This window comes from Pygocentrus nattereri, chromosome 30 (genome assembly GCF_015220715.1).
Source record: "Pygocentrus nattereri isolate fPygNat1 chromosome 30, fPygNat1.pri, whole genome shotgun sequence".
Taxonomy (NCBI): domain Eukaryota; kingdom Metazoa; phylum Chordata; class Actinopteri; order Characiformes; family Serrasalmidae; genus Pygocentrus; species Pygocentrus nattereri.
This window is the reverse complement of record NC_051240.1, coordinates 7,215,441-7,232,203: the sequence shown is the minus strand read 5'-3', so window position 1 is coordinate 7,232,203 and position 16,763 is coordinate 7,215,441. Positions and strand designations below refer to the sequence as shown.

Genomic DNA, 16,763 nt, shown 5'->3' with positions numbered 1-16,763 from the left:
TTACATCTACGAGGTGGACTGACAAGGTAGGAGTGTCTAATAGAGAGGACAGTAGGTGGACACTGTTTAAAAACTCCAGCAGCGCTGCTGCGTCTGATCCACTTGTACCAGCACAACACACACTAACTCTCCCCAACCACGTCAGTATTGCTGCAGTGCAGAGAATGATCCACCACCCAAATAATACCTGCTCTGTGAGGGTCCATGGGGTCCTGACCACTGAAGAACGGGGTAAAAGGGGTTAACAAAGTATCAGAGAAACAGATGGACTACAGTCTGTAAGTGTAGAACTACAAAGTGACCCTATAGAGTAAGTGGAGCTGATAAAATGGACAATGAGCGTAGAAACAAGGAGGTGCTCATAATGTTACGCCTGATCTGTGTACATAATATAAAAATAAACTACCCTGTTTATTTCTTTATGTTTGCTTTTCTGCTACGCGTTCATTCCTTATTTCATTTACCTCAGACTACAGACAGGGATTGAGGTGAACTCCGCTCAGCAGACCTGCCCTTGAGGAACTGCAGTGTAGTGCGGCACTTCAGCCGTGCGAGGTCGCTGTAGACGCGGTTAGAGGCAGAAAGTGGAAATTAAACTCCGAGCAAAATAAAGCTGGCTGTCCCGCAGCAGCATGGGTCACTCTCACAGCCTCTCTGCCGCGGAGCACGACTAAACGGCTGCTTTTAAGCCTCACAGAGCCGAGAGGTTTTCTTTAGAGCAAGACTGGAGCCGTATTACAATGCAAACTAGCTGAAAGTAGTTGCTCATTTTCGCGTTTATTTGCTTAGTAACGCTGGCGTCAATGCGGGAGCTGGGCTGTGCACATCCGGGGCAGCAGCAGCAGCATGCCGTGTGTTCTTCTTCGTTCACTTTCTAACGTTAAAGAACAGCCTGAGGAGCAGGAGTCCGCTTTCTGAAGGACACGGCTACAGCTCCGTCTCTCTAGACAGCTCAGAAGATAAAGAGGCGGACGGCAAGCTGGAAGAGAAAGGGGAATGTCTAATCAAGGAGCCAGGAGAAACGAGCCAGTGAAACTGCGCCTGACAGGTACGAACTGGAACGCTTTTTGTACCGACTACGGTCGTTTGCTGTACTTCTAGCTACTGCAGTTGCTATAGTTACTGTTGCTGTAACGTTGGTTAGTTGCTATAGTAGTAACTGTTGGTCGCGGGCTTGCTAACAGTTGCTGTAGTTCCAGGAGTTGTTATTTGTTATAGTAACAGCTACGATAGTTGCTATAGTTGGTCGTCATGGTGATGATAGTTGTGGAGTTTCCGCAGTTGTTGTAGGGCTGTAGTTGCTGGCTATAGTTATTACAATTACTGACGCCGTTAGTTGCTATAGTTAGCTAACGCTACCGTTTCTAGTTACCATCGCTGTTGTTAGTTGCTATAATAATAGTTGTGAGGTTGCTGACAGTTGTTGTAGTTCCGTTAGTTGCTGTGAGTTAGTTGTTGTAGTAATTTGTTATACTAATAAGATTAGCTTTGGAGTTGCTCACCGTTGTTGTAGTTCCTGTAGTTGCTATAGTAGCTGTAACGGTTCGTTGTAGTTAGCTGCTGGTTATAGTTGCCGTAGTTACTCTTGCTGTAATTAGTTGCTATACTCATAGTTGTGGAATTGCTAGCAGTTGTTGTAGTTCCTGTAGTTGCTATAATTGTTTGTTATAGTAATGGTTACTGTAGTTACTATTGCAGTAGTTATTTGCAATGGTAATAGTTGTAGAGTTGCTAAAAGATGTTGCAGTCCCTGTAGTTGCTCTGGTTGCTGTAGTGATTTGTTATAGTAATAGTTGTGGAGTTGCTAACTGTTGTAGTTTCTGTAGTTGCTATAGTGATTTGTTATAGTAATAGTTGTGGAGTTGCTAACAGTTGTAGTTGCTATAGTGATTTGTTATAGTAATAGTTGTGGAGTTGCTAACTGTTGTAGTTTCTGTAGTTGCTATAGTGATTTGTTATAGTAATAGTTGTGGAGTTGCTAACTGTTGTAGTTTCTGTAGTTGCTATAGTGATTTGTTATAGTAATAGTTGTGGAGTTGCTAACAGTTGTAGTTGCTATAGTGATTTGTTATAGTAATAGTTGTGGAGTTGCTAACTGTTGTAGTTTCTGTAGTTGCTATAGTGATTTGTTATAGTAATAGTTGTGGAGTTGCTAACAGTTGTAGTTGCTATAGTGATTTGTTATAGTAATAGTTGTGGAGTTGCTAACTGTTGTAGTTGCTATAGTGATTTGTTATAGTAATAGTTGTGAAGTTGCTAACTGTTGTAGTTTCTGTAGTTGCTATAGTGATTTGTTATAGTAATAGTTGTGGAGTTGCTAACAGTTGTAGTTTCTGTAGTTGCTATAGTGATTTGTTGTTTGTTATAGTAGTAGTTGTGGAAATACTAGCTACAGCTGCTGTGGTTGCTATAGTTGTAGTTGCTGTAGTTGGCTGCCATGGTCGTTATGGAGTTTAGACAATTGCAGTGCTCTAATGCTGTAATTGCTAGATTCATAGGTATTACAATTACTGACCTCATAGAAACTACAGTTATTGTTCCTACAGTTGCTATAGTTACTGTAGTTACAGCTGCTGCTACTGCTACAGATGTTGGCCTAATAGCTAGTTGTTTTAATCGCTGTAGCTGCTTATGTTGAAGTTGAGGCTGTTGCTGTTAGTTGCTTTAGATGCTGATCACTGTAGATGTGCACTGCAAAATGTAACACTTTTTTACTTTATTTGGTTTTATTAAACTTTACTTATTTGTTAAAATTCCTAATACAAAGCAAGTGATACTTACTACTTCTTGTGTAATCTTTAATTACTCAGATACGTCTAGTTAAGATCAGTTTATTTGGGGAGCAGACTGAAGAATATTGTGCCCAAAAAGCTTCCCAGCAGTGTTTTGTTTGTGAAATAGCTTGTTTTTCTTTACAGTGTAGTAGCTAAAGTTGTTAATCTTGCTGTAGTTGTTGTAGTTTCTGTAGGAGATGTTTTTTTAGATGAAGTATTTATAGTTAATGTAGCTGCTACTGTTGGTTTAGTTTGTCAAAATTTCCAAAATGTTTTCATCTGTTTATTAAGTTACCCAAGATAGCTAGCTTGGGTTTCTAGTCATCCATCTGTATATCTGTCCCTCTCATATCTGTGTATCAGTCTATGATCCTAAATTAAATTTAATGTCAAATAAGAAATGAAAACTTGCTTTAAAATGCAAATGCTAACATGGTGCTGGCTCTAGCTGATTATGGTTATTATTATTGGTGCTGGTTCCAGTTGCATGTTTTTTCGCATGCTGCTGAAAAGAGTAGTTTCCGTCGTTATATGGTGAAGAAAATTGATACTTCATCAAATCAGTCAAATAACGGTTTCAGTCATTGTGGGACCCTTCAGGGAAACTGGGCTGTGCTTACTTGCTCTCCCACTCTGACTAAGCAGAGCAGCCCACCAGCCTGTCTTGTGGGAGTTTCTTTTATGATGATTTGATTGGAAATCTCAGTAGACGCAACATCCTTTGTCCTGGGAGTGAAGGGGTCTGCCTGTTTTGTTTTGACTGATGTTGAGGGAGCAGCCCACATCTCTCCAGGGTGAGGCTACAGCAGACAGATTACACAGCATGAATTTGCTAATCATGTCAGGTGAATACAAGCCCATCTTCACAATAGACACCAAATGAGCTGTTGAACAGGGTCACATGCTGTATTTTAAGAAAGGAAAAGCCTTGACAATGGAGCATCACTCTTGGTGTTTTGTTAGAGGGCTCGGGTAACCAGTATGCATTAAGAACTGTAGTATGTGAATTAGTCAGACAGATAAAAATGATTTATTCATGCTTGGTTAGGCATTTGCATTTATTTCTCCTGGACCGGCTTTTTTTGCAGTTTAAAAAACTTTGCAGCAGCAAAAGTGGCGAAAATGTCTGATTTGGTTTCCCAGCGTTATTCTGGGCTTTTTTTCCAGCTAAAAGATAAATGGTTTCGAAAAGATTCAGTGGGTAGAACGTGAATTATGTATAAACTGTTTTTGCCTGATCTCTTTTCAGTTTCTTTATGTTAGGTCCAAAAACTATGTTCTGGAATTGTTGTGGTCCGCCATGGTCTGGTGTCAGGACCACCATGAAGGTTTATGTCTTTTAAAGGACAGCCGTGTTTTTTGACTCTGACTTCATGAACTACCTTCCAGGAAATGTCACACGACGCAAGTTCTTTTCCAGTGTGATCCAGAGCTGCGTAATACATCATGTGTTCATCACTATTGCAATATTGGCCTTCTTGCTGAAGGCTACAATATACAAAGGCGTCTTTAATCAACCATATATATATATATATATATATATATATATATATATATATATATATATATATATATATATATACAAACTAGGGATGCACGGTGATATCAGAGTTATATTGGTATCAGCAAGTAAGTGCTTATAAGATATGTCTCGCTGTTTGACGGATGTGAAGATTTGTCCAGTATTTTAAACTGATATTTGATGATGTTTTAATTGTACCCTGGAAAAGCACAATACATTTGCGACATCAGCCTAAAATGCTAAAATATCTGCTTTTTACTGCATTTGTAACTCCTCAGAAATAAACCTAATATTTGTCTATCATTTTTGCTTATCCGCTTAGATCTAATCCTAATGTCTACATTTTACAACTATTTATGTATCAGCTATCAGCATTGACCCTCATATCGGTGCATCCTTAGACCTTCTTCCTGCACTCTCTGTTGTTTTAAGCTGTAGCATTACATTATTATGAATTATTATGGACAATAACTTTGATGTGCTTTCCTGTATTTAGATAAAAAGAACGATTGATTTGAAATATACTCATAACAGAAAAAGCTTTCTATTAAAATGTCTTTTGAGTCTAGGGGATTTTTTGTATGTTAAGTGAAATGTCGAAATTACCGTCTGTGGTATTTCACTGTGCTACAAATGCAGCAGATTGAGATTAGATTGAACAAACGGTTGAGTATTCCTTTAATGGAGGTTTGTGCAGCTGTTTGAGGCTTTTGATTCGTTATTGTGCATTCGCTGCTGTGCATGCTTATCAGATGTTTACGCCACATGTGTAGTTTATGGATCAGTCTTGAGAAATACTGTAAAAACAGCGCAGAGACAGAGTTTGTTTTATTTCTGGTTTCCAGCTTTGGCACCAGTGCTAATAAATGAACTATAAATGCATGTTGTTGTCCCTCACTCACAGTCTGAATCCGTTTGCTGTGAAATAGAGTTAGACGATAGATAGACGATCAAGAAAATACCATTTCCCCCCACCAAAAGCTCAAACTTGAATCAGAATGGTGGATTTTCTCCATCGTGAGATCTCTAAGCTTTGCTATGGCACGTCCTGCTTTCTGAGTGATCAATAGCCTTCTTTCCCAACTCCCTCTGAAAAGCCTCTCTATGCCGTGTGAGCTGGGTATCAATAGGAGATGTGTGTTGTAGACGGCTCGATGCCCTGAGTGCCCCGGCCAAAATTGAGGGAGGTTTCTCCAACCCCAAAAAGGGGTCTGGGGTCCGTCCCTAAGATTTACACTATGCTCAAGTTTGTAGATGCCTATCCTTCTGAAACCAAATCTATTAACAGGCAGCTTGTCCCCCTTTGCTGCAGTAACAGCATCTACTCTTCTGTAAAGGCTTTACACTCGATGTTGGAGCATTGCTGTGAGGATTTGATTGCATTCAGCCACAAGAGCATTATTTAGGTTTGATGATTTGTTTTGGATCCCAGGTGTTGGATGGAGTTCTATCACTCTAGAAAATGCAGCATGTGGACATGGCTGAACACCTAGGGTCCCATTGTGTTGGTCAGTGCTTCTTTATGGAGGTGTGTCTTTGCTGTGGAACACCTATTTCAACAACTGGTGCACCTAAAGTAGCTGAATTTACTCTTTAGTAAATGGATATCTTAATACTTTAAATAAACAAATAAATAACAGACTACTGTAAAATAAAAGCATAATCAACCTCTCCACTCTTATTGGCCAGTGATTTACCTTGTCTATATGCAGATAAAAGTAAGATATTAAACATTTTAATGAAAGAAAAAAGGGGCAGTCGATCAGGTGTCCTTTGGTCATACTCTAAAAACACCTAAAACCTGACCATCAAGTGTTGAGCTTTAAATAGCCTCAATATTGGCCTTGCATTGTCAAAGGATGTGGTCATGTCCAGTTCTTTTCTCGATAGCTAAACTATAGCGCCATCTGGTGTACAGACTTTGACATTGGCTGTAAAAGTAGTTTGTCATTAGCTTACCAGCTTCATGCATTTGCAGTAACAAGCAGTCCAAAGATGGTTTCCACTAAAGATGGGCCTTTTGACCATTTTTTACTCTTTGAATGTCCATATTTGTAATTATCCCAATAAAAGAAAATGTATTATATTGTTATCAACATACGAAGGTTAAACGTTCGTTTATTATGTATATGTATTTTAAGATACTTAAGATACATGATACTTGATCATTCAGTTGATTTAGTGATATGTCTCAGTTTTGATGTATGTGGTTGACCTGCAGATTGATCGTTTGAGCTGCACAGTATTGCATGTACACGATTTCTTTGTATCTCATTTTTCACTGTCAGAAAGCTATTTAAAGCAGCACTATGTAAGATTGAGGGATTTGGAGACCTCTCTGGTGGAAATGTGTAACTGCATGCATAATGCAGATTTTGTAATGTGGGTTCTACTTCAGATTCCTTCCTCAAGCAGATGAATCTGACGATTGAAAGAGAACTCAAAGAGAACTTGGTGAAGGACTCGTCTTCCGAGGACATGAGTGAATTATCCACTGTTGTCACCGTATCCTCATCATTATAATGCTGATTTTGCATTTGAGACCTCAGCATTGAGCCAGACCTTCTTATCTGCCCGTGTGTGACATTAATATGTAAAGAGGTATGATGTGGTCTTTGACACCCCTGACAGTAAAATTGTTATTTCAGTGTGACTCACAGCAGTGCATAGATATCATATTTCAGCTATTTCTGTTTTTCTCCTGAGTCATTAATATGACCTCTTTTAACTTTATACTATGACATTGATTTTGCATTTGAGACCTAATCATCAAGCCTGACCTTGTTTTTCAGCCTGTGTGACGTTGATGCATTAAGATGTGTGATGTACTCCAACTCGACACCTCAGAGTTTGAAATTGTTATGTCAGGATTTACAGTCTGACTCGTAGCAGCTGTTTTTTATTTTTTTTTTCTCCTGTCTTAATAATGTTACTTTTTTCATATTTAATGACAAAATATCTTGCATAGTTCAGCTTGTGAATGACAAGATTATACAAAATATATTTTATTATTTTCTCTTCAAATTACACTTCTTATTCCACTACTCGGTGAAGTAATGTGAGTTTGGATATCGATGTAATTGAATTACCACACCCGCCCCTGGTTTCTCTTTCCCGCTGTGTCTTTGCCCTCCGGGTCTTTTGGCTGCCTCTGTATGTTTAGCAGGAAGTGGAATTCAGGCTGTCTGCTCATAGGCATGTCAGTGATGCTCATCCTGCGTTCTCAGAAATTACTCGCAGCAATTCCAGAGTCTCTCGTGTTCACTGTGTAGGCACATGTGCTTCTGGGGAAAGGAAAGACTGTAACGCTGAAGAACAGAATCTATATTTCCACTAGCTGCTTTTACGCCTGAGGGCCTAAACACATTTGCCCATTTGTAAATATTAGTGTGTTTATATTCAGTTTAATGATTGGGGTGCTGTTTCTTTCCCACTGATGTTGCATTTACAAATATGTCTGTAGAGTAAAAGCTCACTATAACTGCACTTTACATTGAATCACAATCCTTAAATCGCTTCAAAAATCTTTTTTTTTTTTGCATTAATGTGTGAATCCATTCAACATCTCATTCCTTAAACACGCATCTTCATTAGCTGTCAATTACAGGGTTCCCGAGACCCTCTAAATGACCTGTTACTTGAACCCTGTCACCCATTTCAAATATTCCACAAATGACATATTCATATTCATTTCATCATCTGTGTTTCCTTAATATCACAAAAAGAAGAAAGTAGAAAACATTTCTCTTGTATTCTTCATTTTCAATGATGTTGTGATATTAGCTGACACTTTAAATGTAAACAAATACATTACAAATATAAAATTCATTTAAAACATACATTGTAATTAAATAATCATGTCCTTAAATCCTCATGTCAATAACATAGATGTTAGCCCCATTTTGCTTGTTTGCTAGGGATTGGTAGATTTTTTTTTACTGGGCTTGAAATCAGCAATCTCCCGATTTATTGATTTTTATTTTGGCAGATCTTTGCAGTTTTATGCTGTAAATAACATGAGAACTTGTGAGCAAAAAGTGTTGTTTATAGTGCATGTCTTGACTATTAGAAAGTACTGGAAATGTGCTAAGTGTTAGGAGTGTACAGAGTTAAATGGCACCTGTGATAGAATTGATCAAATAAATAAATAGATAAGGAAATACCAGCATGATGACTCCACTTTTCCTTTTTTCAGTCTCTGTGGGCGATTCCACACTTAGCTGTTTCAACGTTTCAGGTGCCTTCAGATCGATGAGTCATGGTTTTCTGTGAATATCTCAAATGATCTCAGACCCTCGAAACGGATTCATAAACAAACTGAAGTCGGATCACCTCCAGAGGTGGCCGTGAACTCAGTATGGTTTGTTTTGTGGTCTAATTTATGAATACATTATGAAAACAAAAAGGTTTTGTGGTGATACCACTGCCCTGCACACTGCAGACTGGGGTTCGATGCCCTGTTCAGGAAACAAAAAACAAAACAAACAAAGAATGCTTAGTTCAGACCCCTAACACTAAATTCACACATCTCTGAAAAGTCTTTAAGTCACCGCTGTAGATAAGAGCACATGCCATAAATGTAAATGTACTGTAACACCCTGAGTCTACTCCCTGTTTTCCATCTAGCTAGCTTGTGTAAAGTGCTGACACGAACTCTAACATGAGGCCTGATTTCACCCCTTCATATGTGGGCACGTTTTAACCTTTTACATCACTCCACTTGTTCACGTGTGGCATTAATGAGTGACTTTCATACCTGCAAGCTAAGCACCCAGTGCAGCTCTTTTTATTGCAAATCTAAACCGTAAGCTTTTTGGTTTTATCAGATTGTAAAAATTCCTCCAGGTTTGCATCTCCTTATCTCACAGTGGCACTCAATAGTTTAGCTAATGTTCTCACCTAAGACCTCACGCTTCTCTTCATTGTGCATATCGGCCTCTCTGCGTGTTATATCTGCTGGTGATTTTGGATTGTGTAAATGTTGTTTTCATATTACAGTGTTTGTGATATTTCCATATTTATTTAAACACATGCAGCCAAATGAGGCTTTGAGGAGTTGGTTAAAATTTACTTTTTAAATTTAGCTGTTTTGTTGTGTTTTGCCATTTGGTCAATTCATATGTTGTCTTCGAACACTAGTCTGGCCAATTAGTTCCTTTTCAAAGCTATTTTAGACTGATCACGCCTTTTGGATGCTCTCCAGAAGGTCTTCAAGATCGAACCACGAGTTCATTTTGCTTGGTTTAGTACTAATACAGTTAATTGACGTGGATGGCTGAAACCCTTCACAGATGTTACAGTTCATGGTTGTGTACAATCAGAATGCAGTCTGGTTTCTATGCCTGGCTGAGTGCTTGAAATAGATCATGTCTGTAATAGGTCTGTAATTTAAATACTCTAGTGTGGCTCTAACTGTAATACTATTATTAGATTGTTAGTGTTGGGGTGTTTTAGTGTAAGTGAATATTCATGTAGGGCTCTAATATAGCTGGAAGCCTCTAATGCAGTTTTGCAATCTTAGTCCTGGAGTCCACCTGTACTGTACAGTATACTGCACTCATTGGCTCATTAATACGCTGATGAGAGTTGATAAGAGCAGAAGTGAGGAAAATGGTCGAGGCTCCTCCAGAACTATTGCTGAGAACCTCCATTCTAATGTACAGTTATATTGCAGTTATATTGAGTGTCGAGATATGAAGAACATATCGTCTCCTTAGATAGAACCTTATTATTCCAACATTTTTTGTCAATAGTTATTCATATATTCTTTTACTGTTACTGTCTTAACATTTATGTGAGGTATTTTATAAGCTGCATTAAAATGCATCTAGAACCTACAGTAGTCAGCATGAAGAGCATCACTATTCTGCAAATAGGATGCAACTAGCCCACAAAACAGTAAGTAAAATAAACAAAATGATGAGTAAAATTTTAAGAATCCCACTAACAACACTGTAAAGGTTGGGAGCCGTGATTTGGGCCTTTAGGATGTAGTAAGCTTTGGAATTGAAGAAGCAAGGTAAACGACATGTCGACGCGTTTCCATAAATTACATTGTTGACGGCTAATCAGGCTTTGTTCGTTTCGGCCGTGATGAAGCTCTCAAAGCCTGGCTTGCGTTTGACCCCCGACGACCTTTGTCCCTCTCATGACTGTGCATGCTCGGCTCCGGATCCGTCCCAGACGGAGAGACAGACGGCCGCGCGGCTGCCCGCCGTCTCCTTGCAGACGCAGACGACTGAGCGCATATCGCACTTCCTGTCTCACCACTTCCGCTGCTAACCAGCCAAACGCCACATACACACACAGCTGCTTCTTAGAAACCAGAACGGAGACTGAGAAGAATTTGCACGTATGTTTACCCCGCTGCTGAGTGGATGACCTTTTGCTCGGTGTCTGCAAAATCACGTCTACGTGCAGGCCCTCTTCTCCGCTCAGAGCCTAGTCAGTTTGGTTTGTGTGGGGGGGGACGTGTCTTGCACAACACAGAGACAGTTATGTCATTTCTGTTTTTTATTTGTTACAGGTTTTCACACATCATAAACCAGTTTCAAAAGTCAAAGCAGAATTATCAAAGTCAGCACTTCACAGCGTACCGACTGAGAAACAGACAGTCGGGGCACAATGTTCAGTAGATTATGCAATCGTGTGCAAAAGTTTTAAAAGTCCTCTACAGAGAACAGGCATTATACATTTTAATGCACAATTACTGTTTATTAGCAGAAGTTAACATAATGAGGGGGGGCAAAGTATTAAATGTGGCCTGTGTTGAGGAAATTTCAACAAACATTTGCATTTATTTGCAAACAAGTATTTAAAAAGCAAGACTGCATATGAAATAACTTTCTCTCAGAAGTAATATTTTTATGTTTATTTATATATGTGTGTGTGTGTATATATATGTATACACACACACACACACACACACACACACACACACACACACACACACATTAATATGGCTCAACTTCGTATCCCTCTGCAGATATAGCACCACCTCCATGTAGCGACCCCAAATGAAACTAAAAAGAAATTTAGTTCAGAAGAGGCTGAAGGCAGCAGGACAAAAGACTACAGGCATAAAATGAGAGTTTAGGGAAAACGTTCAGATGACGAGACGAATCTGGTCACTCTAAATAGGTGACGTAAGAAGTTATGGTAACCTGCTAGCTAACGTTCACGTGTGTGTTTAGCAGTACTCTGCAGTGTGTTTATCTCACCTTTTGTTATCGGCTCCGCTTGCTTGGAACCTTGATGAAGCTGGTAGCACAACAGTACTGGGTACCAGGGACCAACTTTCACCTAATGGAAAACCAAAAAAGGTGAGTCAAGTCAAGCTGGTACCCTGCAGTGGAAAAGCGCTTTATATGTAAATGTAGTGGTGCTAGGTGGACTGGTAGGTGAAACTCTTCCTCTGGTCCGAATTCTGTCATATGATGCCACATATAATGCATATAATTAGCAAACAGTGCAAAGCATGGAATTGTTAGCACGTTTAGCTGAGTGGCTAAGTCAGAGATGCTTCAGCGGAGACGTTATGAAGGCGAAGGCTGGTCACTGGTTGAAATATGAATGGGGAAGCTCGTAATGCTCAGTGTGGCATCTGTTTATAAGAACTCCCACCCTTAAATAAAATAAGCCAAACAGCTTGCAGTTGAGCCATGAGCAGGAAAAGCTCCTTGTTGTGGAGATCTGTGGAATGCAGTAGCCAGAAGAAGCTGAAAATGTTTATTTACGTGATGCACACCTGAGACCGATGACAAGAAATTCAGCAAAGCTGAAGCTTTTTTGAATTTTCTTGTTCCTCCTTAAATAATGCGACCGTTACGTTCAGGTTGTTTAGCACCTTTCCTGCCATGCTTACAGGGCTAGTTTTAGAAACTATTATTTCTAAAACTAATTATATCCTGCAACGAGCAAAATGACTTGTCCATGAAATAAAACAATACGACACTTTTATCTAATACAGTTACTTAAAATGAAGAAAATCTATAAGTTAAGAATTGTGTTGGTCTCTTCTCCCGCTTGTTTATCAGTTTTCAGCACACAAAACAAGAACTCGCAGCACATTTATGTCTATACTACAAAAAATGATATCTTAGCAAGTGAAAACATCTTTAATCTAGTCAATATATCTAATATTTCTCATCATGAAGCTGCTGAAAGAATATTCTAAGATTAGTTAGCTTGTTTCTATATAATTTGACTTGTTTTAAGTAATTTTCTCTTGTGAAAGTGTCTTATTTTCTTGGAAGATCATTTTACTTGTTTTAAGCATTGTTTCTTAAAAATGAGCAAAATTATCAGCATCATGTCAAAACAAGTAAAATGATCTGCCAGTTTAATAAAACACTTTCACTGGATAAAATTACTTAAAACAAGCCTAAAAATAAGTTAAATAATCTTATAATATTCTTTCAACAATCTTATGAGAAGTAGTAGCTAAATTGAGTAGATTTAAGATGATAAGACAAGTTTTTTTCAGTGTGACAACATATTTTTCCTGAAAAGCTGCTATTTTGGACAGCAGAGATATTTCATAACCTTCAGTGTCGCTAAACACTTCAAAACTCACACTGATATGTTCCCTAAATCCCCAGTGTTCTTGTTTTGGGTGGTTTAAAAGGGTTCTGTTCAGTGGGTTTGCTGTTCTGCTGCCGGACTCCACCGATCTTCATATTCAGCTTTTTCCAGACGTTCACCGTGCTGAGGCGTACATGTATGATGCACTGTTTTCCTGCAGAACTCTGTAATTACCAGGTTTACCATGCCATCGACACTCAGAATACTTGCCCTTTTTTACCTATTTTTAAAAAATGTATGTATAATTTAATCGCTAAGATGTACACAGAGTAAAACAGCATGTACCTGTGTATGTCCCCTTTGCCATGGATGTATTTTAAAAGCATGTTTTAGCCTGAAATGTTGTCCCATAACTATCATAAAATAATGCCCCATATATCAGGCAGTGCATTTTTAACCATTTAATATAATAACATTCTGTGAAGGAGCTTTTAGAGGTGGGTGTCTTGTTCCTTTCACCATCACTGTGAACAATTCTGACTGTAATTTTGTCTCAAACAGAGCATTTCACACCAAACCACTCTGAATGACTGTTTACATTAATCATTAAATTATGCAGAAATTGTGAGAATCAGTGGAGTTTCCCTTTAAGCACTGAGAGAGGGCCCCCTGCAGTCTCTCACACACTGGGAGCCTATTAAAGCCCTTAAACAGACAGCCTTCCCACCATCCTCTCACCTCCAGGTGGGCTGTGGACTGTTTAGAGTGGGAAAAGAAAGCAATGACCCGAAGGAATGTGAACAGGCACAGTCTCTCTCTCTCTCTCTCTCTCTCTCTCTCTCTCTCTCTCTCTCTTACAGTCTCTCGCACTCACTCACTCACTCTTACTCTTACAGTCTCTATCTCTGTCTCTCTCACACACAGTGTCTCGCACTCTCTCTCTCTCTCTCACACACACAGTGTCTCGCTCTCTCTCTCTCACACACACAGTGTCTCGCTCTCTCTCTCTCTCACACACACACAGTGTCTCGCACTCTCTCTCTCTCACTCACACACAGTGTCTCGCTCTCTCTCTCTCTCACACACAGTGTCTCGCACTCTCTCTCTCTCTCTCACACACACAGTGTCTCGCTCTCTCTCTCTCACACACACACACAGTGTCTCGCACTCTCTCTCTCTCACTCACACACAGTGTCTCGCACTCTCTCTCTCTCTCTCTCACTCACACACAGTGTCTCGCTCTCTCTCTCTCACTCACACACAGTGTCTCGCACTCTCTCTCTCTCTCTCTCACACACAGTGTCTCGCTCTCTCTCTCTCTCACACACAGTGTCTCGCACTCTCTCTCTCTCTCTCTCTCTCTCTCACACACACAGTGTCTCGCTCTCTCTCTCTCTCACACACAGTGTCTCGCTCTCTCTCTCTCACACACACAGTGTCTCGCACTCTCTCTCTCTCTCTCTCTCTCTCTCTCTCACACACACAGTGTCTCGCACTCTCTCTCTCTCTCTCTCTCTCTCTCTCTCTCTCTCTCTCTCTCTCTCTCCCTCCCTCCCCCTCCCCCTCTCTCTCTCTCTCTCTCTCTCTCTCTCTCTCTCTCTCTCTCTCTCTCTCTCTCTCTCTCTCTCTCTCTCTCTCTCTCTCTCTCTCTCTCTCTCTCACACACACACAGTGTCTCTCTCTCTCTCTCTCTCTCTCTCTCTCTCACACACACAGTGTCTCGCACTCTCTCTCTCTCTCTCTCTCTCTCTCTCTCTCTCTCTCTCTCTCTCTCTCTCTCTCTCTCTCTCTCTCTCTCTCTCTCCCTCCCCCTCCCCCTCTCTCTCTCTCTCTCTCTCTCTCTCTCTCTCTCTCTCTCTCTCTCTCTCTCTCTCTCACACACACAGTGTCTCTCTCTCTCTCTCACACACACAGTGTCTCTCTCTCTCTCTCACACACACAGTGTCTCTCTCTCTCTCTCACACACACAGTGTCTCTCTCTCTCTCTCACACACACAGTGTCTCTCTCTCTCTCTCACACACACAGTGTCTCTCTCTCTCTCTCTCACACACAGTGTCTCGCTCTCTCTCTCTCACACACACAGTGTCTCGCTCTCTCTCTCACACACACACAGTGTCTCGCACTCTCTCTCTCTCTCTCTCTCTCTCTCCCTCCCCCTCCCCCTCTCTCTCTCTCTCTCTCTCTCTCTCTCTCTCTCTCTCTCTCTCTCTCACACACACAGTGTCTCTCTCTCTCTCTCACACACACAGTGTCTCTCTCTCTCTCTCACACACACAGTGTCTCTCTCTCTCTCTCACACACACAGTGTCTCTCTCTCTCTCTCACACACACAGTGTCTCTCTCTCTCTCTCACACACACAGTGTCTCTCTCTCTCTCTCTCACACACAGTGTCTCTCTCTCTCTCTCTCACACACAGTGTCTCGCTCTCTCTCTCTCACACACACAGTGTCTCGCTCTCTCTCTCTCTCTCTCTCTCTCTCCCTCCCTCCCTCCCTCCCCCTCTCTCTCTCTCTCTCTCTCTCTCTCTCTCTCTCTCTCTCTCTCTCTCTCTCTCTCTCTCTCTCTCTCTCTCTCTCTCCCTCCCTCCCCCTCCCCCTCTCTCTCTCTCTCTCTCTCTCTCTCTCTCTCTCTCTCTCTCTCTCTCTCTCTCTCTCTCTCTCTCTCTCTCTCTCTCTCTCTCTCTCTCTCTCTCTCTCTCTCTCTCTCTCTCTCTCTCTCTCTCTCTCTCTCTCTCTCTCTCTGTGTGTGTGTGTTTGTGTTTTAGTGTGACCTGTTTGTTGTTTTAAAGTGTGGTGGTAATCTGAGCTTCCTCTGATTTTCTGTCTGCGAGAAACCCACATTGACCCCTACTGAGAGAGAGACAGAGAGATAGCAGGAGAGACGAGGAAAGAAAAAGCAGAGTGTCTGAAAGAGACTAGAGAGAACGAGACAGATGAGGAAAGAAAAGGAGAGGCAGTCAGAGTGAGTGATAAAGGGACGTAGACAGGCAGTGAGAGAGAGAATAACTGTCCGGTCATAAATTAGTTTGATACAGTTTGGCTTCCTCACAAAAAACTAATTTTCTTAAAGGGTAAAACTAGATTATTTAAAGGGAAACTCAAGGCTTTTGGATACAAATTATTCGTTAACTGAAGACTAGTGTGCTAGTTTTTTTTTTTCTACGCATGTCTGCAAAAAAATAGCTTTTATATCACTGAGAACGTTGAGTCAGAACTTTTGAATGAAAGTCTGTCCAACACTCTGTTACGGCTCCATGTGTGTGGGTGAGAATGGCGAGTGGAAGCAGAGACTGGGTTTGTTTAATTCGAGGTTAGATTGCGTGTGTGCGTGTGTGTGTGTGTGTGTGTCAAGGGGCTGTTGGGCACCATGTAAACCCTGCACACCTGCAGCCCTGCTTCTGCACTGGCTCTGCTGCATGTTTATGAGTGTGTAAAGTCTGGCAGTGTTAGATGGAGCTCCAAGTTTGGAGGCTCTCTGAGGGGAAAAGGAGATGAGGGTGAAAACACAGGGGCAGAGATGGGGGGCAGTTCTGAAGTGGCCTTGAAATAAGAACTGAAACCATAACATTTAGGAGGGGAAAATGTAACGTTCAGGCTCAGGCTCCTTCAGGAGTAGCCTTCGTCTTCAGCAGTGGCAGTGATCATTTAACCTTGGAGCTTTTAGGGATGTGGACAGTTTGTGGGGTGAGGATTTTAGGGGGTTCCACCATTTTTCTGCATAATTAAGTCATTGAGATGTAAACGAAATCATTCACAGTGGTTTATTATGAAATGCTTGATTGTAGAGACATCAGCTCAAATGTCTTCACAGCTGTGGTGATTAAAAACCAAGGATCAATGTCTGTAACACAAATATATCCATTTTATTTACTGTCCAAAAATGAGTTTTGAAGATGAAGATGAAGGTAAAATAGTGATTATTAGTTCTTAAGTGCATTAGCAG

At 40.7% G+C, this 16,763-nt stretch overlaps 1 protein-coding gene across 1 annotated transcript in view; it reads left to right on the top strand.

Annotated features, from left to right (window-relative positions):
* Positions 1–604: 604 nt before the first annotated feature.
* LOC108424691 (E3 ubiquitin-protein ligase SMURF2) overlaps positions 605–16,763 on the top strand; it is an 83,785-nt gene continuing 67,626 nt past the window's right edge. The window contains exon 1 of the mRNA XM_037536519.1: positions 605–1,048. Within this exon, the coding sequence (XP_037392416.1) occupies positions 997–1,048 (52 nt within the window). The 5' untranslated portion in view covers positions 605–996. The remainder of the gene's footprint in view (positions 1,049–16,763) is intronic.